Raw genomic sequence first — 27,500 nt, 5'->3', positions numbered from 1 at the left:
AGGGGGGGGGGGAGGGGTGAAGGTGGAGGTTGTGAAGTATGAGAGGATTACGGTTGTGGGAACGTGCAAGTGGCTGGGATGAGTGGAGAGAGAGAGAGAGAGAGAGAGAGAGAGAGAGAGAGAGAGAGAGAGTACATCACATTCCACATCCACCCCCCCTCCCCTTCAAAATTAATCAGATGAATCTCTCATTTCAGGATTTCTAAATTCAAGGATGAAAGGCAGGCACAGACGCACAAAAGGGGCCCAACTCTCATTAAATGACATCATCAATATGTCCCACAGACGTTCTTGTTGATCAGAGAGAGAGAGAGAGAGAGAGAGAGAGAGAATGAGAGAGAGAAGAAGAAGATCAAACTACATAAAATGAAAACATGCGCACACACAAACACACACATCTCCCTCCACCCACCCCTACACGACATAACCCAACACACCAAACTGAACAAACGCGCACGCATCCAACAACCGCCCATCCCCCCCCACCCCACCCCTTCTGCGTGCACACACACACACACACACACACACACACACACCATGCATCCACTTCCCTCTCCACACCACACCCACCCACCTCCCCACAAACAGAACTGTCACGCCAAGGCGAAAAAAAGAAAGAAAAAAAAAGAAAGAAAAGAAAAGAAGAAGGAGAGAAGGAAAAAGAAGGAAAGGAAAAAACCAGGGCAAGGAGCCCAACAGGCCTTGATGTGACAGGTCCTGTGAGAAGGGGGGGACAAGGAGCTTGGACCCAAACCTCTTCACATCGGCTATGGATCGGGGAGCCTTGACAGCTCCGGTCTTTCTTCAGAGGGGGGTGGTGGGGGAGGGATGATGGCTAGAAGAGGGTGGGGTGAGGGGGTGGACCCTGGAATCGCGCATGGCTAAGCTGGAAGACAATGGACCCTCACTCTGACCCACACCCCATCTTAAAAAAAAAAATTCATAAAAAAAATCCGGGGCCAAAGCGATTGGGGCCACGAGGGCGAGGGAAGCAGAACTACTACAGTGTGAAGGAGAAGAAGAACGAGGAGAAGGAGAAGGCTGGTGACGATGAGGACGACGACAAGGAGGAGGAGGAGATGCAGGAAGATGGCGGTGCCATGCCGCCTGACCTGGTTCCCTCTGCCCCTCCCCAAGAAATCAAGTCCTCGCCCTTCTCCTTCCTTCTGTCGTGCACCCACAACCACTCCGCACCACCCCCACCCTCCTTGCTAACCTCTCCCCCCCCCCACCCCTCCTCCGCCTGAACAACAATATCACAAGACGATTTCGCAATCATTGTCATCCCTATTATGTGTCCTGATCGGCTTTCTTTGTCTCTTCCTTGTCTCCCTGTTTGGGCCAGGTCAGTGTTTGGGGGCTGAGAGAGAGAGAGAGAGAGAGAGAGAGAGGGTGGAGAAGAGGGGGCAAAAAGAGAGAGAGAGCGAGGGAGGGAGAGAGATGGTGGAGAAGAGAGGGGGGGCAGATATATATATATATATATATATATATATATATAAAGAGAGAGAGAGAGAGAGAGAGAGAGGAGGGGGGGGGGGGGGGGGGAATAGAAGGGAGATACGAAAGGAGAAGCTACACAGAAGCTCGCAGAACAGGGATATAAATAATTGTACATCTCTGTAAGCACGGACGCATCAGACATACACGTATCCACGGCCAAAACGGCACCCCCACCCCTACCTACCCCGACCCCCTACCGATTCAAACAACGGCTAGCCCACAGTGACAAACGGAAGCCAGAGGCCGATACACACAGTCCCAAATACTGACATATCACACACATCACCCCCTTCCCCTGATCCCACACCCACCTAGCATCAGTATCATCATGCTGGACTCTCGTCATCCCTCCCCCCCCCCCCCCCACCCCCCAACCGGATAATAACAACATGGACGTTACAAGACCGACGGAACAAGCAACAGCAGCAGCAGCAGCAGCACTGGCGGCCAGAGGTCAGCCTAGTTAGTGTGAAACACTTCACGGTGACACCCATGTTGACATTCACCCAAACACTCACTCTGACAGCCACACAGCCACTGCTCACCCCCGCCTGCCAGCTCACACCAATGACGGAGGCTGGAGGAGTAGGGGGACCAACGAAAATGGGGGTACGTCCTATAACAGCCCACGCATATGGAAATCTCCACAGTCATTGAGCAGAACGAACATGTAGTGAATGGGGAGGGGGGTGAGTAAGGAAATAGCGGAGGTGGTGACTGGGAGATGGAGATGGGGGGAGGGGGTGGAACTGGGGGGCGGGGGAGGGATACAGCAATCATATACTCCAGAAATCATAATCTCAGCGGTTGAAAGTAATAGCTTGTAAAAGATCACCGAGAAGAGGGGCGGGGCGGACGGACGTATGAAAAACATAGAGCTGACAAGAGAAAATAGCAGCGGCAAACACACATACACACACACACAAATCGAACCGACAGACAGAATAACAAACAGCGTTTCAACAAAAACACTCCAGGAAAAAGAAAAACAAAAACGGACAGACACACGCAGACGAACAGACACAATCACATATGCAACCATCAACCAACCAACCTATCTGTTAAACAAAAAACCAAAACACAAAAAACTCCAAGTAAATGGCCGTCACCATCAACATCGAACGTTTTAAAGACGAACAGTACAGAAAACAGGCAGGAAAAGACAGCTGCTGTCATCACAGTCAGTACTTACCAGTTGTTGACTTGAAGAATAGTAAGGCCTGTATCCTGAGCTAGCTGCTTTTTCTGTTCTTCCGAGGGGTACGGATGCTGCAACACACACAAACAGAAAAATAAATTAATAAGATTTGCGAACCACGTGCACATTGGCACCATGCGCCGCCCCCCAACCTCCACACATACACACAGACATCACGGTATGATCTTTCTGTCATCGGTTACAGAATCAAAACAATATCTTTCACAAAAGCAGTATTCGAATGTGGACAGAACACTGACCAGTCATTTGGTGTGTCAAGTGACAGACACTAGCCACTTAAAGATGGGAAAGTGGAAGCTTTCATTTTTGTTCATTGCACAAAATAATGAAAGCACGCACTCAAAAGTTACACACGAAAAACACAAACCGGAACATACAAACGAACACAGACCCTACGTTATTATTCAAGTCCATAGTCCACTGTCAGCTAGTTTCTCGTGTTCTGTATGCACTGAACCCACAAAGATGTAGTGTATGTAGGTCAATGACTACAGCCCCCATCCCTCCCTCCCCTGCCTTGTCCACAGGCACGAACAAGGCACAAGGCTGTACCTAAACGAACCTAACCTCCCGGTGACCTCCACATCCGAGGCCAGGAGACTTTGGCAAGGCATCCTCATCAGGACCTCTTCTGGTTTTCTACCCAGCCCCAGATGTTTCTGCACCCCCTCCTCCCCCATCCCCGCTATTTCTCTCTGTGAAAGGTTGGTGTCCCCTCCCTCACTCGTCCACTTCTTCAGGTATCATAACCCCTCCCACCCCCCCTTGAATTCTTCTCTAATTGATTGACACTCTTCACTCATTCTTGCAGAAGCCCACACCTCCCCTTCATTACCTCTTCCACACACACACACACACACACACACACACACACGCTTCTCTGTTGAACCTCTCCTCATCCCTTCTCTGTCCCAGACTTACCTCCCTCCCCCTCTCTTCTCCAGTTCTATCCATCCCCCTTCCCACCCATCAGACACTGACCGATGGTAGCACTGACCAGCCCCGCACCAAGAGTCACTCTGTCCTTCTGTCTCTTAATTACGGGTCAGTGAGGGTCATCTGATTGATGAAGCAGGACCCCTTGACTTCCTTTCTCTCCGTCAGGCGGGCGACGAGAAGGGACCAGGCGTGCAATTAGCGCCCTCTCCCCGGAGACACAGTTTCGCCTGATCTCAACTATACTGCCAATTCCCTTACAAAAAAGAAGTAAAGTGAAACAAAAAAACAAACAAACAAAAAAAAAAAAACAAAAAAAAAAATCGTTTGACTTGTAACCTGGATTCCTTATCTGCGTACCCAAGATCTCTCTCTCTCTCTCTCTCTCCCCCCGCCCCCCACCCACCACCTCCCTTACTCTGATCAAACAAATTAAAAGCATGTGAATCGATCAAACCTGTAAAGGTGTTCCTACACAACCAGACTGAACGTCACCGTTTTCTGTCTAAAACTTATTCAGCAGATGTCATAAACACCGGTGATATGTGTGATATTTAGGTGACATAACCCACCAGTCTAGCAGGAAAACTCTAGTTCCAATCTCCACACGGCATATCATGTACAGAACAAGCCTGAACGTTGATTATGAAAGGAGGGAAAAACCAAAAAACCCAGAAGAAATCCCAAGCTTTCTCTGAACTTTTGTTTGACAGCAGGGGGTCCGGCAGGACGCGTGGTAACGCGAAACCAGCCCTGAATTACAGGTTGGAGCGGTGATTAACACACGGAACAATTAGCTGCTTGATACAGCACGCGCCAGTGGTATCCAATCACGCCGCACGGAACCGCCGGCGACATCGTCCACCAAAGTCACGTGGTTCTCCCTCTCCCCCAAAACCTTTCACTGGCTGACGGTTGTCTGGGGTTGTGCAGTAGCTTACAAGTCACACGATCGGACCGATCCACTCTGATCGTTGGGGCCTGACGGGGAAATAATTTGTCCGACGATTCGGATGATGTGGCGGCGACCTGAACTGCGTAATGCAAGCCGTAATACGCTGGTTGATGTGTGTGTGTGTGTGTGTGTGTGTGTGTGTGTGTGTGTGTGTGTGTACGCTCGCGCACGTATGCGTGTGTGCCTGTGCGCGCCAGTGAATAAGTGTGGGTATGAGGGGAGACAAAGAGGACTATGAAGATAATGATCATGGATGCACGTTTTCACCTGATCCCCATCACTGCCTCAAGCTTGTTAACTTTTGAAGCTGTTCGTGAAAATGGTCAAGTTCCATTTTTTTCTGTAGAAATCCGTTTCATCCTCAGAAAGGGGAACACACATCACACGGTGCCCTACTTAACGGGACCAGAACGGGAGGAATGTTGGACGGGAGACCGGGGGCAAGGCCAAAGGACAGACAACAGCGAGTGACCCCTTTTCCCCGCATCCCTGAGCCCTCCTAGGGCCCCACTGCTGCTATCTCCACGGCCTTATCACTATCAAACCACATCCCCCTGGACCTGAAGTCTTCCAAGACTATCGTCTGTATCGTCTGGCTTTGTATAAGACTACCACCTCTCCATCCCCTACCCTCTCGACCCTCAACATCATATCGTCTGGTCATGTCCCCCCCCTACCAACCCCTCCTCCCCTTCCCGACTTTATAGGGAAGAGGAGTAAAAAAAAAAAAAAAAAACCCAAAAAAGAAAAAAAAGCGCTTGGCAGCCCTGTATAGGAAGAGGAGAGGGGTGGTGGCGTAGGGTATGGGGGTCGGGGGAAGCGGAGGGGTAATCAACTCTCCCAAAGTTCCGAACCAAGCCATAAACAGGGATGCCAGCATTAGTGATTTTGGTTAATACTAGCGTAAACTGATTAAGTAAATGTCAGGCCGGGGCGGGGGGAGGCACTCGGGGCCGGCAGAGAGGCTTATTAACCAGTTTGTGATGGAGAGAGAGAAAGGTCAGCCGCCACTTTGCAGCCCCGAGCCGGGCCCCGTGATTACCCAATTCCGCACCGCACACAGGAAGCGCAGCGGCCCGGGCTGGCCGGGAACCCCAACTGCAAGGAGCGAAATGTCAGGCGGAATTTTCCATCTCTGCCATTAGCACGATTGTCGGCATCAAAACAATACCCTCCCTACCTCGGACGGCTCCGACCTGGGGGTCAGGTGTGCCCGCCCTCCCAGCCCCCTTCGTCATTTGTCAACCCTCACACCCCTGCCTCCTCCTCTCCTCCACTTTCCCCTCCAAGTCCTTATGGATTAAAAGAACAAAAAAGAAAGAAAGAGAGAGAGGAGAGAAAAAAAGCAGAAGAAGAAGAAGAAGAAGAAAAAAAAAAGACAAAAAAAATAAAAGACGAAGAGGAATATAGTATTGTCTGGGATCGAAACTCTAGGCGTCTTCGACGAGCAGGCTAGTGTTTTGGAAGAGACCCATGTGGATTTGGATTTTCCATTCGCAACAATACTCCCAACCCCAACAACCGCACCCCCTCCCCCAGGCAGCCCCCTCCCCTCCAGCAAAAGAAAGAAAAAAACATTAAAAAAAAAAAAAAATCTACTAGCGGCTCCGTAAACTCTCTAGGCGACCATTGAGTTGCTGCTGCTGCTTCTTGTGCCTTCCTTCTTCTGGTTTTGTTTTTTTTTCTATCCTTCGTTTTCTCCCCCCCCCCCCCCCCCCCTCTTTTTTTTTTTTTTTTTTGGTTGAATAAAGGGAGCTCGCAGAGACCTTCACGAGATTCCAATTGGTTCCACAAATACACACGGCCGCCGAAAACCCGGGTTGCAAATCTATGATAACGGGCGCTTTTCCCCGTGATAAATCTAGGGGCCGAGGAGCGCGCGGGCGCCGTCTTTGATTCATCGGGACACGGTCGTGAAGTCGTGGTGGCGGGGAGGGAGGGACGGGGTGGTGGGGTGAGGTGGGTGGGGGGGATCTGGGGGATGTGGCCAGCGCTAGAATCCCCTGGACACCCGCCAGCGTCTTTCATCAACGCGGGGAAGGAGCAAGAAGAAGTCTAACTGTCCTCAGGGGACCCATGCCCGCCACACAAAAGATGAAAGTTTGCCTTTTCTTTTTCTTTCTGTCTTTCTTTTTTTTCCCCTAGGATGGTGGGGAGGGTTGTGGGGAGAGTGGGGTGGAGGAACGGAAAAGGGTTGTGGGGTGAGGGATGGGGGTGAGGGGACGGTAGCGGTGTGGGGACTTTATGGATGGGCATGCCAGGGGAGATTAGCGGCGACATACAAGTACAACGTCCAAGGGACCGCATATAATCTCTTACAAGTGCAGTTGCATTTCAAAATGGGCGCGAGGGAGCCCCCGCCATCCCCCCCCCCTCCCCCCCAGGCCACCCCCCCACCCCACACACACACGGGAGGGGGGGGGGACGGACGGAGAGAGAGAGAGGGGGGGAAGGGGGTAAGGGGTGGGGGGTAGAAACCCAACAGCAAAAGGGAAATCATTCTCATACAAAACCAATTTTAATTGAAGACAGAAGCAAATAAAGAAGAATGTGGGGGTGAGAGGAGTGGGTGTATGGAGTGAAAAGCGTTGTTGAATATGGAGGTGGTGTTCCAGAAGTTAAGATGAAAACTTCTCCATTCTGGGCTTGAAGCTGACAATCATTCTGACTCCCCCCACCCCCACCCACCATACACACTCCCTGTTAACGGGGAAAAAATGTCCATGAGATTAAACAAACATTTTTTGGTTCTTTTGCTTCCCTGTCCGCTAGGAAATTCTGTCACTTACGTTCTTCTCTATCTTATCGATATTCTTCCTCCTCTATGGCACGATTTACCACCATCATCATCCTATTCAAAAAAATGTCTGGAGGTAAAACCGTGGTGAAGATTTCTAATTTACATGGAATCGTGGAATCCACTTTATGCATCTCTGCGCTCTTTATGTGGTATCCAAAGCACACCAATATATTACACACACACGGGAATCACGAAGTGTATTGTTCTTTAGCCTCTCCAACTCATTTAACGCAACACATCCAGATTCTGACTGCTTTTCATGGATGTTGGGGCACAGAGACAGAGAACAAGGGAGAGAGACGGGCAGGGGAAGAATGTCTCGATGCCCTTAGTCCCTCCAAAAAGACACACTGGGAAATAACTGGACGTTGAAATGTCTCCTGTACTGTACATACTGTGACTTTCCTTCTTGTCTGTCACTAACCCAAACGTCTGTCTGTCCGTCCTGCACCACATACACACAGAGAATCCTGCACGCAGTTGACCGCTTCTCCGATCCCTCCCCACCCCATCCTCTCCCCCAGTCATTTTCTCCTCCACGATCTTCCTCCCCTAAACTCATCCCCCTCCCTTCCCACAAGTCCATTTGGCCGCCTCTTTCCCCAGCCCTGGCCCAGGTCGCCGGAGCCCGAAGACAAGAAGATGAAGCCTTAGTAGGCCTGGCTATTATTTTGGGGTCATCCCATAATAGCGCAGCGCCGTAATGACCGCCAAAGCCCCTCTGCCTTATTAGCTCCATCAAAGACCTGTCACCGCCCTGTGAGCCCGGTAAATAAATGCTGTTTTCACAATTTACTTTCGCCCCGGCCGCACCCTCCTTGCACTGTCCTCCCCCCATTCCCCATCTCTTCTTCCTCCCCTCCCCTCCCCCATCTGCCTCCCTCAACTCCCTTTCCAACTAACCCTCTACCACACCCCATCCCCTTTACCCACCTCCTTGCTAGCTGTTTCCTCCATCTACCTCCCACCCCTCCAACTTCTTTCCCAACCTAGCTTTCTGTTTCTCCTCTTCTTTTGTCTTCTTCGTCTGTCTGTCTGTCTTTGTTTTTTGGTCTTTTTTGTGCGTGCGTGCGTGCGTGCGTGCGTGCGTGCGTGTGTGTGTGTGTGTGTGTGTGTGTGTGTGTGTGTGTGTGTGTGTTTCCCGGCGTTTTTTCCCCCCGTGTCTGCAGCCTTACCATCGGCGTGGGTACCGACTGGGTAAAGTGGTAAACATAATTAGCCCCCGCCCCCGAAAAACTGAAGACGAGAGAGAGAGAGAGAGAAGGGAGGAGAGCGGAGAGAGAGAGGCGGAGAGGGGGGAGTGAGAGAGAGAAGGAGCGGAGGAGACGGTGGGTGTTGTGGTGGAGGTCTGAGCAGCTAACCTCATAAACAGACAATGTGATCAAGAATTTTTTTTTAATAATTTATTCGGAGAGAGAGAGAGAGAGGGGGGAGGGGGGGGGGGGGGGGGGGGAGGGAGGGAGAGAGCATGGGAAGAGCCGGGCACTGAAGGGAGAAAAAGCCGACGGCAGATTACAATGATGACAATGAAAACGACAAACCGTAAGATCGCGCATTGGTCATGTCCAAATTCCGCTGTTGAAGTTCACAAGTACATGTCCTTAGTACGTGGGCGTCTGCGTAAGCTTTTTGTTGGGAGTGTTGGCCTGTGTGTGTGTGTGTGTGTGTGTGTGTGTGTGTGTGTGTGAGCGCGCGGCCGCGCACGTCTGTCTGTGAGGATCGCAGCCAAAAAGAAGCTCCACAACACAAAGTTGAAATAATAAGCCATATAGTCTCTATGATATCTCCACTGTTTTTATCATGAATCTTTTTCCTCTCTGACTACAATTTTTATGGCTTTGATCCTTTTACCCTGAGAGAAAAAAAATCAGTTCACTTATCACGCAAAATAGCTGAGCTGCACGAGACAGCACAGATAAATGTGAAACGACGTATGAATGAAACTTTTGTAAAACCATGAAAAAAGAGAAAAAGTTGTGCATTTAAACACAATTTTGTATGACTTTACATCACTGTGTACACACATACACACGCACACAAACACAGAAGATCCAATCCACAGGATCCAATTCACAGGTTCCTATACACAACGACGTGACGGTCTCTCAAGATACAAATGAAGGAAACCGGCAGAGGAAGACCGGAAAAACAAAACAAAACAAAAAACACCACACACACACGCGCGCGCGCGCACAAACACACACACACACGCGCACGCACACACACACACACAAAACAACGAAAAAAGACCTCCTCCCAACAACAACAAAGACCACATTGCCAGTGAAAGTTATTCCAAACGAGCGCTGAGCGAGAAGCGAGGAACAAGGAACCCACCGTCGGCCCTCACGTCTCCCTCCGTCTGGGCGGCGTTATCACGTGACCCCAGCGTGTCATTACCCACAATCCCTCACCCAGTTTGCATCCGCCGAGCAGGGCCGCCTCCATTTCCAATTCATTTGCTGTCAAGACCTACGTCCCTATCGGTAAACTGGGCAAGATCTGTCAGCGGCTACGTCTCTGTTTCTCTTTTCCATATTTTCCTATTCATATATCATCACAGCCCGTCCCTCTTCTGGCGGCCAGAGAGCGACTGTCGCGAAAAGGTTTGGAAATGGGCGCAGTTTCGTCGGTTCGGGTTTAATTCCGCCTGCTTTGAAAGTCACCACCAGGCCTCGTTACCGGCATCGGGGGGCAAAGATTGTCCTTCCCCAGACGACATCCTTTTGATCAGTGACAAATATGCGGCGGAAACAAGAGGCATGGATTTTCTTATGGTGATGAAGAGGGTTTTAATGCAGGTCAGCCCGACCTTGAGGAACGCTTGCGCGTCGTGTGTGTATCATCCGTGTGAAGTGTTGCAGATGCGGGGGCGACTTCCATGGGAGAAACGTAACCCGCCCGCTTTCTTATTAGTGTCTTTCGCGGATTAAACACAGCAACGCAATTTTGTTGCTGGCACGCTTCAGGTTCTGTCTCTGCCTGGTCTCTTCTCGTCTCCACTTTCACTGTGCTGGAGGGGGGTGTCGGGTTTGGGATTCTCCACCGCATAAAATTAGTTCTATTTGAGCTAATAACGATTCCCTCTTTGAGTTGCTTGCTTTCTCTGCGAGCATGAAGGGGAAACAGCCCAAACGGTGGCCCGGAATTAGCTCAATGGGGCCAATTCCTCCCCAGCGTTTTTATCCCCCGGAGCTTACGGAACCTCTTCCACTATTTTCCTGTCAGTGGCTGAAGGAACCAGTTCCTTCAGAGCAGTCTCCAGGCCCCCGCACTCTCAGCTAGCCAGGAATTAGGCTTTGGGATTTGATGATACTTGTCGGCCCGTTGTTAACATTCCCCTTCATAGAACAAGCTAATTGTGTGTATTATTCGTGTCTATATTTGGTCTGTTTCGGGCAGTGAACTCCCCCAATCCAACAGCAAATCAGTATCCCTTTTTTTTTCAAAGACGATGGAATAACAAAATGCATCTCTTTTTTTGTGTGTGTGTGTGCACATGTTTCATCTTTTTTCTTCTTCCTTTTTATGTATATTAAGGTCATAAATCAGCCATCATTACTGTGGATTTGATTTTATCTAATCCTTAAATGCACGTTATGCGTTTTACTTTGACATCAGTTGTTCCAAAATCCTCCCAGTCTTTTAGAAACTATAATCTTTGATAAAACACGGAGAGAAATAGTTAACACAAAAACTGCTGTTCGGAAAGAATCTAAAAAAACAACAACAAAACAAACATTCCTTCAAGTAGAGTATGTTTCTGTTATAAACTTGGAAATATTTGATCCATACACCCAACCAGTAAAACTTCGGTCTCTGGTAGTCTTAACAGACGGTGTTTTGACCTTGCTCTCAGCATGCAAAGCAACAGGGACTCAAGACTATCTCTGCCAGTTCTCGGCCGCTGCGGTCTCGGAGGCTGCTTCCAGACTTTATCAGCGGCAGTGGGGCATTCCTGGAGGTACTTGGGCCCATTGACAGGACGCAGGGGGGAAATTCAACAGTACACTCTGCCCCAGGCCAGCCGGCCGACTAGGCTGACATTTATTTTGGGTTGGCACTGCAAGAGGGGGGGACAGTGATAGGATAAGCGCTCATTGTTTGCCCCACCACCCTCTCTCTCCCCCCACACCTGTGAGCCCCAAGCAGGCTTGCACATGTGGGCTGTTGATGCTCGCGTTGCTGCTGATGGGAGTCTGCTGAAAGGCCGAGGTGGCGCCGCTTCACTGGCAAACGCCGCAGCCGGCCAGACCATCACCACGTGCCGGCTCCTTCATCACAGGGGAACTCTTCTCCCTGTCTGCTGGCGGCTGGTTTGCACCACAGTGATTGGAGTGAGAGACATCGAGACGGGTTTCCGTTGTCGTTTTTCTTCTTCTTTTTTCTTGTTTTTTTCCTTGTCTAGCTGAGAGCAAATACCATCGCATGACTGAGAGCATAGTTACATTATTCAATTCAATGAGTTGTAATGTGATCAAATAATATATAATGGACAGTGTTTTAAACAAGTCTTTGTTTGTATAAAATCGTGCTGTCATCTAAACCATGTGTTGTGTTTTTGTGCTGTCATGGCTGATAGTTTTTTTTTCTTTAATGATCATTGTATCCGTACTAATATACAGTTAGTTTTAGGATCAACATATCGGTGCTGGTGTTTTTACTGTCGTTACGAACATAATATGCAGGCAATGTCATATAAATTCATGATCCGATATAGATATTTTAACAATAATCCGAGAAACACCTGACCATCGCCTGGAAAGTCAAATAATCGAAACGTAGACTGCATCGGAAGGACAACACTGAACTGACACATTTATACTCAAAATAAAAACCCAGAAAGGCGGCCACTGAACGGGGTCGCTAACAACGGAACTTGACAGCCTGTGCAACAAAGCACCTGAACAGGCTCAGGCACAGAATCACAATCAGTGATGGCAAACATGGCGCTGCCAACCACTCTGTCCTGTTTATTTCTCGAAGGCAGCTAACGGTACTTCCTTGGACATTAAGTGTGTCGACACCCTAGTCCCTGAGCCCTTTTCACCCCCCGACACCCAGGTCTCTTTATGTCTGATGCCTTAATGGACCGGGGTTGACGTCGGTCTGAAGAGCACTGATTTCCATTGACGAGGGTGTCCCAAAAGACAGCGGCATTGTTTACCCTTCATTACCGATGTCGTCATCTAGTGTACAGACGGGACGCGACGCGGGATACTGAGGCCGTGCCGAGAGAGGCGGACGATAGGGGGCAGAGCTGTTGGAGGTGTCAGATGCCCCACAGCCAAACAGACTCTTGTCTTGCCTCAGTTGAGGGGCCAAACGGTTAACAATGCAACACGTCGGTCCGTTTTCCTTGCCCCCAGGAGGTAGATAAAAACGCCGCCTTCTCTTGACATGACAGATGCAAACAAACAAATGCACTAACCCCCACCTCCCTCTCAAAGGCCGGTCTTTTGCTTCCTCCTCACTGGCCGTCGGTATAGTGGGCGTCTCCTTTTTTCTGGAGAAGTTTGTAGGGCCGGTCCCTGGTGGGTCAGGCCGCTGTGTGAGGCTGGCCGTCACTTCACAGCTCGGGGCTGTCCATTGTGGCCGTGTTTATGCTGGGTAGATGGACACTTTGATGACCAGCCAATCAATCACGGCCCCCGAGGCTCCCTCTCCCTCCCCCACGCTTTGTTGGCACGAGCGGGTCATCAACTGCCCTGGACGGCCGATTGCAATGGGGGTTGATGCTCATTGTCATTATCTCTTTGACAGGTAGACTAACAGACAGCGGCAGGTCGGGGAGGGGGCGGTCACTGGGGAGTCCTTCAACCCACCTGTGCCCATTGCCGGCTCCACTACTTCCGTTCGGGGACTTCTTTCTTCCTTTTGACATGTTTGGCTAAGGAGGGGACTAGGTTAACGGTACTCCCTTTACTGGCCGCCTCTTCTGGGCGGGCTGTTGTTCGATGAGACAACCTGACAAAAGCGTTGTGCTGCTGTTCCAACCCCCTCCCACCGACAGTGGGGAGACTTTGAGAGAAGCAGCGGGGTGACAACGAAAATATGTACTCTTGGCGTGGACAGTATGCGACAAATACAAACGTTTATAAAGTACGATTCCGAAAGTACCTTTGACGGTAGATAATCTCTGATTCGTTCACTTAGACCGGAACAGGGAACAGATACTGCACCTGTTGAATTCCTGTTCGTATATTGGTAGAAACGTTAAGGCCACGAATATTTCCGGTACAAGCATTAACATTTCTGTATCAAACAGCAGCTGAAGGCACACAAATTCCAGTCACTACTGCTGGGTACTATCCGAATGCAAACCGGGTGGCAGAGCAACCAACACGGAAACATTCTTTTTGTTGATAACAATCAACATGTTCACGCGATGAGAAAAAAACAACACTGAAACAGAAAACACCGTGGCTTTCAAAGACTACAACGTCTAGCGACAGACTACGTTCTCGTCTCCAATTAGCCAACCCTGTTCGCCCTAACTCAAAGCAAACCATAGCGTCCTTTACCTGAAAGAGACAAGAGATCGTCCTTATGATTAAGTTTGTGGCGTCGGTCGTTTTTGGCACATATTGTGTCGCGGTAAAGGTGTTATCTGAGGACAAAGGAGCGCGAACAAGGCAACCCACAGCCACCCTCACTCTGGCACCGTGTGATCCACACCCCTGTCCTCCGGGATTACCACGCGCACTGACGAAGACACGGGAGGTATTTGGGTTTGAAACCCGTGCCTCCCACCACTGGTGTTGGGCATTTGGTACTGCCTAGTGAAACACTGCCAGGACAACAAGGGAAAGGAGGAGTACACTCATTCCTCCATTTACGTCTGCGAATGTGTGTGTATGTGTATGTGTATGAGAGAGCTATATATATATATATAGATAGAGAGAGAGAGAGAGTGAGAGAGAGAGAGAGAGAGGGAGGGAGGGAGGGAGGGAGAGGGAGAGGAGGGATGAAGTGGAGAGTGCTACATGCGGCATATGAAAACGAGCGAGGGTAAGTCTGCTCAGACAAGTTCCCAATATGTGCGCGCAGTAACACTGTATGAAAAAGTCCAGTACGTATGCAAGCTAACTGACGAACAGCTCCATCACCCGTACAACATACCTGCACATACGTAAGTATGTAATGTTATGTGGGTGTTTGCGTGTGATGACCTGAAAAAGCAACAACAAACAACAGGGGGCGTGGAGGGGGGTGAAGGGAGTGGGGGATGGTGGGCAGGAGGATGGAGGGGAAGAGGTCGCTGCAGGCCGCGCCAGTCAGACGCTGCCGTACCTGCGCGAGGTAATGAGGCGTGACGTGTCATTTTCTCACGCGCTTGATTGGCTGTTCAATCACGCTGCACCTTTCAGCTTACAGGGTCTAGGACGACCCTCCTCCCCCTCCTCCTCCCTCCCTCCCACCCCCACGCCCCCTATCTCCCCTTGCCCTGACGTGCATGGCTGATGGAGCGTGCAATGGCCAACACGCAGGGAAAACTGGGTCTGCCCAGAGAGAGGGAAGAGAGCCGTGCACGCGTGGAGTCGGTCCTATCCGATGGGAGTTGTATGTATTGTGCGCCGGCGGGCTCCGGCCCGTCTGGCCCGGTAAATATTTAATTACAATATCAAAGCTAGTGGAAGGATAATAACAACCGTAAGATATAACGTGTCCACATCTGTTTTCCCCTAGTGTTGATTCAGGTTCAATCCCCGGGGCTTTGCAACACGTCATGTGCAGGCCCAGCTGCGGTTTGGTTGTGTGTTCAATGAGAGTGGTCGCGTTTCAAATGATCGGTAAGATGCATGCATATTCGTTGCATGTATGCTTGTGTGTGGGTGTGGGTGTGTGGAGAAAGGGTAGAAAAAAGAAAGCGCGCGAAAGAGACCGAATGGGGGAATATGTCTCGATTGTGATTGTGATTGGTTGCGTCCCTAACCCCTGCTCTATCATTCTCCATTCATTAAAAACCGTAAAGTCGGTGATATAAAATCACATCCTTTTAATCACAGAGTGAAGTCGTGATATAAAATCATATCCATTAATTCACAGAGTTCTCTAAACCTGACGCAGCTGCCAACTAAACTCTTTGCCTACAATCGCAAATCACGCTAGCTATTACGTAGGTAACCAAGTTCGTCACGTGTTTACCCCTTCGGAAAATTCAAACCACTTGCGTCGATGTAGCGTGGGCAGTCGTACTTAGACCAATACCTTGGCTCGCAATCCGGCCACCTTTAAAAAAAAAATCGATGGGCAACGAAGCGACAGGCCTGCCCAGTACACTGCAGCTGGCCAAGCGCAAAAGGGGGAGGAGGCCGAGGGGAAGGGGGAGGGGGTGGCAGAATCAACTGCAGGCCAGCGGGAAGTCAAGCGAAACTGATTGACAGCTCGGTCAGCCTTCCGATCGGATCTCCCGCCACCCACTGGGTTCGGCGACACCTTCCAATCACGACATGCCCCACTGACGGGCTGCCCGCCCACCCTCCCTCCTCTCTCACCTTTGTGTTGTTGTTCCCCTCTCTCTCCCCTGCAGGCCAGAGGCATGTACCGTACTTTTGTTGTAAGTTCTTTTTCCGTGTCACTGACGCACTGGACACGTCGGCATGCACCAGTGTTGGTGTTGCCCTCCGCCGTGGTGAGCACTGAGTCGTGCCGTGATAACGGCGAGGTGACAGTGGGTAAACACACATGTATTGTGATAAGTCAGACACGTGTCCGCCCCTCCCCACCTCTTCTTCACTCTTTGCTCCCCCCCCATCTCTCCCCACCCCCCCTTCACCGGCACCATCCCCGGCACGTGCGTCAACGTGTTTCCCCCACAGTGATCTTTCCAAGAACAACTTAGAAGTTGGGCGGAGAGGTGTGAAAGGAGCGGGGAGTGAGCATCGGAGACATCCGCAGGAGAAAGGTGTTCTTCGGAAATAGTTTACGAACTACAACACTGCGGTCTAAGTACACCGTGAAATCATCATTTAAAGTATCCTGAAAAAAAGGTCACTGTGCGAGTCAGTCCATCTGTTTGGCGTGTTTGTTTAAATGTTTCAATCGTAGTATCGCCCTTAAGAGACATCTTCAGGGGTTGACTGAGCTGTCATGTCGGGTCTGCAATGCATGTGGGTAGTTTTTTGTGGGTTGATGTTTGTGTGTGTGTGTGTGTGTGTGTGTGTGTGTGTGTGTGTGTGTGAGGAGAGAGAGAGAGAGAGAGAGAGAGAGAGAGAGAGAGAGTCTGTGAAAGGACAAACTCAGGGCAAACACAGGGAGACAGTGAAATGAAGGGGATTGGAAGAAGAGGGAGGAATAAGAGAATCCAACATTCTCTAATCTTCAAAACTCTTCACACAAAACGGAAGTGATCGATCCGTGACAACAAAACAAAGATTCCTTTAAGTCCCCCCCCCCCTTCTCCCGCCTCACCTCGAGAACAGGGCAACATTTCAGAAAGCAAAGAAAAACAGGAAAAGTGTAATTTGCCCAACAATGTGGACAGGGATTATGAAACGAGACACCGAAAAGATCAAAAATAACAAAATCATAATTTACATTTCTTTCTTTGATCATGGCCGGACAGGGAAAAATAAAAAGTCCGGCATCGGGAGGTTTGCGCGTGATTTCTTTCGCATCAGTCGGTGGCAATAACGACGGAAAGCGAAGCTCCTCCACTGTAAAATAGCCCAACTTTGTTCTCTAATCACGCACGCTTCTGCGAACATTTCAACTTTCAAAACGAACTTGATCAGTGGTGAAACAGATTCTAACTTTGATTGACAGCTGGCATTAGCGCGGATTCGGCTTCTTGGGGGGATGGGTAGAGGGTGGAAGGGGGAAGGGGCGGCCATGTCGAATTTCCACACACACACTCAAGAACCTGGTGAAACGAAAAACAAATGGCGCAGCCAGTGGAGCCAGTGACGCATAAATGAAAGGTATTAAAGATGAAATGTATCAGTGGCATCAGCCCCTCCGCACGCCGTAAGAAAACGGGTTAGGGGGAGGATCAGATGGTTGACAGCTGTATTGCGTTTGCCCTTTTCTTCATAACGCTGCACGGAAATCGCACAAAGACGTTGCGGGGGCCCAGCCTCGCCGCAGAATGAATGGATAACGCATATTTACCTCAGAAATTAAAACTTGTTGAAACGTGGTCATCGCATCTACTACGCCCTTGCCAAATCGATTCTGACAAAGAGTTCTGTTTGGGTCTGAGCTTAAAGGAGAAAGGGGGAAAAAAGTGTGAAGAGAGCGAGAGAGCGAACAAAATTTAAAAAAAAAGAAAAAAAAAGAAAAGAAAAGAGAAGGGACTGTATACCAAGAAAGTCACTATCACAGAAGCCCTCCCCTGAGGTTTTACACAGTCTGTTTCCACGTAAGTAATCCCACGTCTTCCTCTAAGAGGTTTAGGCTCCGTCTCCCTGGCCCATGAGTCCCAGTCCACGGCTCCACAAGCTACTTTTTGCCAGACACGTTCGATTCCTCTCATCAGACCCTTCCCTTCATCTCCGGCTAGTTAGCCCTTTTCTCCAAAGGCTTTTATTTCCCCATCTACCTTTTTTTGTGGTTGTTTCTCCTCCTCTCTCTTTTCTTGCTTTCTGGCCTCGTTTGGTTGTGTTGGATTAATCCGGTAGTGTTTCCCACGTCAGCTAGGCTGACAGGCCCAGTAACTGTCAGAGAAAGCATGAACACTTTAATGGACTGTGAACGCTACAGACGGTCCTGGGCTATAAGCTCAAGCTTTCGACCATCTCCAGGGAACTCCCGCCAGACTGCAAAGACGGCGTGATGTGCTGAAGACACAAAGAGGGTGGAGGAGGAGGAGGACGGTGGAGGAGGAGGGTAGGGAGGAGGGGCTGTGACGGGAGGAAAAGACAATGGGGGAATTCCACCAGAGGGGAGGGTGAGGGTGCCGGATGAAGGAAGATCTGTAAGTGCAAGTCGCCAGGGAGGGATATTGATGAATGACACTGACGACAGAAATAACGCTAACGCGTCAGTCTTCCTTGCTGTCTACAAAAACAAAACAAACCTGCACCGTCATGAAACCGATGGCGAAACACGACAAAACAACGAGGTCATGTCAGTGGGTTTTTCTTCTTTAACTGTCCAAAATTCATTCCTTGCTACTTTAAAATAGGTGTTTGGACCAAAGCTTTAATGTCCTTCCCAGTCTTTCCACGAAGTATAAGCTGATGAGAAATACATGGGGGAGGGGGGGGGGGAGAGAACAAACCCGAACCCTAATGGGTTATTGAGAAAGTGGTCAACGCAAACCGATCAAGTGGGGCAACTGCTTGCACAGTAGTGTAGTTCATAGAAAACAGATCTTCAAATCAATCTTCACATGCACAATGTTTTGAGGTTTGGGGGGAAATGACAAAAACGTCAGGGGAAAATCAATACTCTAAACATTTCTTGGCAGTCTATGAAATATGTTGGAAAACAGGAGCAAGGACGATCAAGCCCAGTGTCAGATCTACTAGTGACAAATCCACACACACACGCGCGCGCGCACGCACGCACGCACGCACGCACGCACACACAAACATACACGCACAGGAGAGCTGTACACACCATCTCTCTCTCTCTCTCTCTCTCTCTCTCTCTAGCACAATCTCTGTCTCTCACCAACCCCCTCCTCCAACACAACAGCCAAACTGTGAACTCGAGAAAGGGAAGAAAACTAGAAAACGACTGCATCAGAAAAAGAGCGAGAGAAAAAAAAAAGCGACAAGCATTCAAAGCATCGCTGGCAGCCCTTCGCTGTCTGCCCTTGGTCCATCAAACGCGGATCATGTCTGGAATAATCAGGCAGACCAAACTGTTCCCGGGGCCTGCAAATGGTTCCAGAGAAGTTCCTGCCAACGCAGGCGCCTGCCCCGCCCGTCAAGTCCCCCCCTCGTCCCCCCAACCCTCATTGCTCTTTTGCTATCTCGCCTCGCGCCATCCCCCGAGCTGTCCAGACTTAAGCCTTTGAGCGCGTCCAACGTGGGCGATAAGGCCTCAAAACCAACACGGTCCCCTGCCCTGCCTCCCTCGCCTGTCAATCACGCGGCCATTTCTCATTAACTGTTGAAGGCTTTTAATTCGCCCCCTAATTCGTGCACCTACCCGAGGTACAACATTATCGAGCTTTTCGCGCCTGCCCGGTATCACTCCAATCCCTGCTTTCATCACTCCGGCCCCTGAGCTGTGGGCGAAGGGATCGCCGGCAAGGATTGTCCCCCGGCCCCGGCCTCCCTGTGCAAATCGGGTCCCCGGCTCCAAGTCATGAATGTTAATAGAAAATATCAACTCCGACCTCAAAACAAAGTCACATCCTGGGGATTGGAGAAGAAATGGAGAAGCGCCTAAAAAGAAAGAAAAAAAGGGGGGGAAGAGAGGGAAGAAAATTTCAATAGATGCGGAAGAAAGGCTAAAAAGGAGCCCGGGAAATGAGAGCGAAGATTGCGGGAGGGGAGTTTGTGGAATACATCCACAAACAGAAGCGCGGCACGATTGGACACCAGTTTGGGGAGGGACACCAATAGCACTTTTGACAGAAAAGGCAGCAAATAAAAAGCACAGCAATCTGCCGCCACGGCTCTTGCACCACTGTTGCTGCCCCCCCCCCCCCCCCCCACCCCACCCCACCCCCCCTAAACTTCTCAGTCCACGGACCCTCTCCAAATTCAGCCCGTGCTGTGGGCTTCGGCAGGACGTTGGGAAGACCTGACATGAGAATGAAATTAAAACGGTGCTCAGGCCCGTGCTGTACCTTCTGCAATAAAGCAGTATTAACTCTTGGAGTTTATTCAGACGCCACCAGCCTCAGCCACGTCTCTCTCCATCCACATTCCCCCCCCCCACACACACACCCACAAGCCCCCTCCCCCCTCTCTTCTCTCCACCTCTGCGACTGTGGAGCCGTTATATCATCCACGGTGCAGCGTTTTCTATTAGCAGTCCTGGAGATGAGCGCGGCAACGTGTGTGGATTTTGCACTGGTGAAGTCCGGATCAATTCCGGGGCGAGTGTAGCATAATTTCGCTGTCATAACAGATGGGTTGCTCGGCCAAGTGTGGTTTTCAGAGCTCGGGGGCCCGGGGTTGGGGGTCAGACCTGGACATAAAGCTGTCAGGCCCCAGCCTGCGGGGTCGGCCAGTCGAAGCTTCAACGCAGATTTCTGCCATGCTAGCCCTCCCTGCCGCCATCCATCATACACAGCGGGGCAGGCAACGCTTCTTCTCTCTTATGGTATCTTTTCCCCCCACCCGTCTCTGTCCTGCTTCCACAATAAATCTCATTTCTGGCCCAGCCTTAGGAAGACCTGGCGAGTGGAAAGCTAATATTTTGATAGCTAATCAAATGGCCAGATTTTTCCACATGGAAATTCCATCAGCAATGGAGAGGGTTAGTTAAATCTAGCCGCCTCCGCTCATTGTGTGTCCGAGGTCTGGTTCCTCCGAGAGAGTACCGGGAGACACAGGTTTCGACAGAAAAATCCTCGTGTAGTATTTATATTTTCCACTTTATGAAATGAAAACGCGTTTCTAGGCTGGCTAGGGGTATGTGAGTGAATGAGTGAGTGAGTGAGTGAGTGTGTGTGTGTGTGTGTGTGTGTGTGTGTGTGTGTGTGTGTGTGTGTGTGTGTGTGTGTGTGTGTGTGTGTTATGCATATTCCTAGCATGTCATGATATGGTTATCTTTTTCGCCTTCCTTCAATTTAAACAAACAAAAACAAAACAACAAAAACACCTCCATGTATCTGTAGTGAGTGAATATGTGTGTGTGTGTGTGTGTGTGTGTGTGTGTGTGTGTGTGTGTGTGTGTGATGATCAGATCCACAGGGGCCACTCACCGAGAGATGCTGGAAGAGCCATGCCCGCATGATGTTGGTGGCCACTTTGGGGAATATTCCGCGCTTCTTATTCCTCTTGTTGCCGCGGTCATCATCCTCGTCCGCTGTCCCCTCCCCTGAGCCTACACTGTTGTCCAACCCGTCTCCTGCAACACGAAATCATAATACACCATTAAGAATAATACAGTATAAAAAAAGAAGAAGTAATATTAATGAAGATAATGGCGATACACATTAAAGATTATATGCCACCACGAAAAACTGGGGCACGAAAGAAAGACAGACAAACAAACAAACGACAACCACAAATACTCATGAGGTTCACGATGAGGCTCATGTCATTATCACCTCAATGCTTACAACAGTGCCGTTATTTGTAAAGACGATAATGTTTACTAACATGCAGGCAATTTTGCACACAAGCACAAAGACTACCAACAACCACCATCGTTATCACTCCTCATCGTCGTCAACAATAATAACTAATCTTGAAATTGGTCTCTAGAATGACAATGACACGTTTTGAGCTACTGTAATGACAAAACCCTGCACATTTCAGATAACCTGTGAAGACCACTAAAATATCGTGATGTGCAATTCGCATTTTTCCTTGGTACAGAACGACGCACATCCACTACTACAATGATGGGTGGCGGTGATAACACACGGAACAAAACACAGTATTTTCCGGGTTCCCTTGGCAGACAAGCGTGTACTTTGCTGTGTGTACAAAAATAACAGCCGAGTATTTTCCATGTCTATGTACATGGTCTCAGACAGTAAGCCCCAACTCGAGCAGAAATCTGTCAGAACAGAACAACCTGCCAGGGGACCATCTGATAACATCTCAGATAGTGTCTGGAACTTGAGAACTGGTGGGAAGGAGAGGAAGAGTGAGAGAGACGAGGGTGTGTGTATATGTATGTATGTATGTGTGTGTGTGTGTGTGTGTGTGTGTGTGATAGAGAGAGAGAGAAGCAGGCAGGCAAGCAGACAAAGACAGGCAGAATGGGCCCCCAGTCTGGTTTTTGCACACACATATACAGCCCTGGCCCAGATCTGGCCAAGACGTTACGGAGGCGAGACACGTGCAGAACAATTGCTAACGACGTGCACTCGCCGTGCTAAGCAAACTCTTTAAGAAACCATCTCCCCTGCCAGCGACACTCGGGCATGCCGGCATACGATGACGCCACCGCTTCTGCAATTTCAATCGGAGCGCGGCCTCCTAGCACCTCACCACGACGGCATGTGTTTTTGTGATGGAGGGGCCTGCCGGCTTCCGTGGGCGCCACGGTTGGTGGGGAAGGTTGGTGATAAGTATTTAGCGAGCTAGTCGGCCGTGGCCATGCTGCCACCTCCCCCACCCCCCAGCCCCCGATACCGACAGCGCCAAACTTCAATTAGCATAACGACGCTTTTTGATAAGCACTTATGCATGTCTTGCGCGCGCTCTGCTCGCTACAGTTTCTTGGCAAAGGGGAAAATATGTTCGCAGCGTTGTAACGTGGGCTTTTTTTTTTTTTCCCCCCTTCTTTTTCTTTTATTTTGACTTTGACGGGATAATTGGCAGGTTTATTAAGGTTTAAATTCCTCTTCTATAGCGGCTAGGCTTAGGGCTTTGGTGGTGCGCAGTTGGAGCAGCCTTTGCTGGGCCCGAGCTAAGTACAGAGGTGCAGGTCTCTTTCCCCCATTATTCATTGCTGTTCTCAGTCGCCTATTCGCTGAGAAATTCCAGTTTCGCGCCTCAAAGAATGCTTTAATGCAAGGTGAACAAGACAAAAACCAGAGAGGGCGTGGGAGGATTGGCAATATTATGTCCATGACAAAATTCTTGAGGGGAAAAATGTGGGGACGGGAGAGAGAACAGTTGCGGCGCGCTAGTCAGTCAGTGAACTCTGTAATTCCTTACACTTGAGTTCCTTTCTGAAGCCAAAAAAATGAAAACTGCCTTTGACAGACCTTATCATTTGGGTACATTATCATATTAGAGGCTTGTGTACAAATCGACACCAGTGCAACGCGGATCCAACCCCTTACATACCACCATACTGCTCCGAACCTAACAATGACGGTGATGAAAAAATAATGGAAGTGCCGATAACGAACTGAATTGTGTGGTGGAGAGAGAGAGAGAGAGAGAGAGAGATGGGAAGAGGAAAACAACGAAGCAAGGTCCCCGATGCCATGGTGCCGACTGTCAGCCTCCCCCACTTGGCTAAAAGACCAGGCCCGTGGAAACAGCCTCTCCAGCAGAGCATGACGGCGAGCCAAACACTGGCAGACGACCTGAGGGGAAAAGGCAGTTTATCGGAGAGAGGCCCAGAGAGCTCTCCAACTGGGCCATTTTATGACCCTCGTGTGCTTCAGGGTCCACCCCAAACAGATATTGTGGGGACAAAATGAATCAGGATTGCCAAGACCGAAACGTAATCAGTGCGGCGCTGGCCTCCTCGACTCAATGCCCTGCCCTTGGAAGCAAGCTGCGCCCCCCAGCCCCACTCCCCTCCTAGCCCTCTCCAAACCCCCCCCCCCCCTTCCGCAACGGGACAAATGGGAAATTTACTTTAGGCAAATTGCGAAAACAATCCAACAGAAAAGCGAGCCTATCCAGCCACAATCAAAAGCCATAGAAGCTTGCAACAAATTTCCAACCGCGCTTCTCTCCCCCTTCTCTCTCTCCCTCTCCCCTACCCCTCCTTCCCCCGGTTTTCCCCCAGGAGGCAGTTGAAGAAATTAAATTTCTTGGTCAAATATTCTCCTTTGCTAAAGATCGGCTCGTGCTGCTTGGCTAGCAGTGATGCAAGGCAGGAGCGGCATCAGTTAGGAAGGCCAGCACGAGGCCCCGAGTGCATTAGACCAACCCCGGAGAGGGACCACCATCTTGGAATTAAAGCCCAGCAGTGAATAATCTCCCCTGAATGTATCTAGCCGGGCCCCAGCAGACCCGCACATTTTCTTTGTATCCAAAAGGCAAATTCCCAGATGGATCTAAGCACATCTTTAAAACGGGGTTCATTCGACGGATTCCTTAATTTTCTTAAGAGGAAATTGCAATAGTGGATGCCGGACCGGCGAGAAGTAGGCGGCAAGGAGGAAGGGGAAAGAAGGGGGTAGAGGGGGCGGGGGCGAGGGGGGGAGGCCAATGCCGGAGCGAGGCCGAGCCCTAGACAACAAATAATCAATGGCACTGCAAGCACGGGCAAGGCGCGAACTGTCATGTTGAAGATCTCCTAGTGGCTATTTCTACCCTGCTCTCGCAATCTGTGACTTCATTTCCTTCTGATAGACCTGCCACTCCAGGGCGGTGCGTTTTACACAGCTGTCAATTACACCCCTCCTCCGTCACCTCTCCACTGGCTCCCGGACCCTGCTTGAATACACATCATTAGCCGCCGAGGCGACACGAAACAAAGCGAACTAAATGCGGCCACAGTTCCAGTCTTACGCAATTTGCATCATCTCCATCTCGCGCTGACTGACAGGTCGTCGAATCCATCGTGGACAAGGAGCCGCGTGAAGATGCTCCAGCAGATCGTCCGGGCCGAGGTAGCAAAGGGTTCCAGAGGAGCGGGTGTCAGGGTAAGAACCTGGCCAAATATTTGCCCCGCAACCCCGTGACTGGCACTGAGACCCTTCCGCGATTATACCGTGCATGAGGTCGCAACCTGGATCCTGTGTGTGCGCTCTTCCGTCTGCAGAGGGGCCCCACTCCCGATAAAGACGCTGGAGGGTCCTTTGCTCTGACAATTTAAGTACTTTCACAAACTTCGTCCAAAACTTCCAAACTATCAGCCTGACGTCTACTTCCACGACTTACAGACTCCTGTGGGAAATGGGAGGCTTGGATCGGGATGGAAACAAGGAGAAGTGACACACACACACACACGCACATACACACACACACACACAGTGAGAGAGAGAGAGAGAGAGAGAGAGAGAGAGAGAGAGAGAGAGAGAGAGAGAGAAACACAGATGAATGAATCACAACGACCTTGAACTTGAGTGAAGGAGGCGTGAGACAATATTTATACCATCGTCTAAAAATGATTAAATAAATGCAAGCATTACTGGAAACACATTGTGTTATCAACAAATTTTGTGTGCAACTGTAACTGCTATTGTCAAGGTTTTTTTGTTTGTCGGTTGACAACAATTACTGAGATAGAGACACTGGGCTAGTTCGCCTTTGGGAACCATCCCAACGCCGACTGTCCAAAACCCTCTTAGCCGAGAGAGTGGGGATGAAACTTGGGCAAGACACTCTCCACTATAATCAAATTGTAGCCTAAATAGTCGGAACAGCAGTTGCCACCTCTGCTGTTCTGATTGTCATAGTCGGACACGACTGACTATCATATATATATATATATATATATATATATACACACACACATACAGAAAAAGTGATGTCATTATTTTAGAGAGACAGACACAGAGAAAGAGAAAAAGGGTTTATGTCACTGGAGCCAAACCTCATGAAACATACAGAAGAACCGAAATGGAAACGCGTGGAACAATGCATAGTATACAACAGGAACGGAGAGACTGGTGAACAAGACATAAAATAATTACTTCTCAGAAGTTTATGATGCCCTGGTCGATACCCCCATTTCATTACATATAGAGGGGGTGAACATGACAAGGACAAAGAGCACAGAGACTGTAAATTTCACAAGATGCCTTTCTCTGACCAGTGCCAACAGAGCCTTTATCCTGGAGCTCGCGGCTCAACTGCGGCCAGGGTGAGCAGGAGATAAAATTCATTATCTGCCCGTCGCTAACTTCCTTTTAGCAGGCAGGGCTAGGTCTGGCTGTCACCTCCAGTTTAAATATTCATTCATCACACCGTCTGCAACAACGTCCCCACCCTCTCTCCCTCCCTCTCCTCACCTGTGTGTGTGTGTGTGTGTGTGTGTGTGTGTGTGTGTGTGTATGCGCGCGCGTGCGCACGTGTGTGTGACCATCGTCGCCAGCATCCACGCTTTGCTATCATTTCCTTTTTAGCCCCCCGTATCCCACCATCTTCTGGCAGTCTTAGACGACTCTCTCGGGTGAAGCTTTATCGAGGGGAATACATCAGACCAGGATTAGCTTACAAGCATTGGACAGAACATAAATATGGCCCTTGGCCTACGTCATCAGTTATTTATTGTTCTACGCAAGGCACTGGCGTCGCGAGAAGCATACATGCTTCCCTTGACAGGAGGCTGTGTTTTGTTTCACATTTGTATCACTTCTTGTCACTGCACACTGCCCTGTTTCAGTTCACACTTGTTTCCTTCTGTTATCTCTTTACGCCAACCAACACTTTGTACATTTTATTCCCTCTTGTTCGTGTTACTTTGATAGCGTCTGGTTACCTGATACCAAGGCGTATACTTCAAAAGGCAAAGATGCTTTTCTGTTTTCACTTGCGAAGGTCTGAAGACAAAGAATACTGGAAGAGAGGTGCGACTAGATTTTCCTCTCATCTGCAAGACGTCCACCCTGTTTCCCAATCCAGTTCGAGTTTAGAAGCAACCTAAACACGGACCAGTGGAACCTTTCAAATGTAACCCTAAGCGAGTAAAGAGTTAATCAAAACAAAACAAAACAATACAAAAAAACACACAAAAAAACAAAACAAACGCTCAAACATACTCATTTTCGACGCGCGGCCAACTCTCGTCAATTTACCTATCTTCGTTAAACTTCTAAGACCATTTCACCTTCGGGCAACGAATGACGATGAGACGCGAAAGCTCCTTATTGCTATTTTCATGATTTTAGAACCCCTGTATTCTCTTTCTCGCGTTTAATCAATAACACCAACACTTCAGGCCGGTGTCTCCAGCAGGCAACCAAAACCCACTCCTCGGCTCTAGGCGTTGACAGAGAAACAAAGCCTCGAAGTGAGCCAGCCACGCCATCATCCGTGCTCTCTGCGCAGGATTTATGCCACCCGTGCTGCTGCCGAGGTAGCTGATGCTCCAATGGTCCGGGGAGGGTATTCCCGGGACTTTTCTGGTCCAAACGGCTCAGACAAGACGGGGAGGAAAGCCGCCTTCGCCTCCTCCCCACAAGAGACAAGCAGCTGTAAGGAATATCAGCTCGCCACGAAATGCCAAAGGAAACAAAACTCATCTGGAGAAAGCCAGGAGAATTTTCAAACATACCCTGTACCTCCTGCGGTTTGGGGATATTGATTCTGATTCGGAGAGCAGACACAGTGTACTTTCTGAGATCAGATGAGTTTATACAGTCGTCTGTACTACTG

General features: G+C 49.7%; 1 protein-coding gene across 4 annotated transcripts in view; it reads right to left on the bottom strand.

Moving 5' to 3' along the window:
* Positions 1-27,500, bottom strand: part of LOC143281105 (homeobox protein Meis1-like) — a 335,401-nt gene that overhangs the window by 55,133 nt on the left and 252,768 nt on the right. For all 4 annotated transcript variants that reach the window (XM_076586062.1, XM_076586065.1, XM_076586063.1 and 1 more), the window contains 2 exons: positions 21,242-21,387; positions 2,693-2,769 (listed from right to left, as the gene is read on the bottom strand). In XM_076586062.1, the coding sequence (XP_076442177.1) occupies positions 2,693-2,769; positions 21,242-21,387 (223 nt within the window). The remainder of the gene's footprint in view (positions 1-2,692; positions 2,770-21,241; positions 21,388-27,500) is intronic.

This window comes from Babylonia areolata, chromosome 4 (genome assembly GCF_041734735.1).
Source record: "Babylonia areolata isolate BAREFJ2019XMU chromosome 4, ASM4173473v1, whole genome shotgun sequence".
Lineage (NCBI taxonomy): Eukaryota > Metazoa > Mollusca > Gastropoda > Neogastropoda > Buccinidae > Babylonia > Babylonia areolata.
This window is presented reverse-complemented; position numbering and strand designations above follow the sequence as displayed.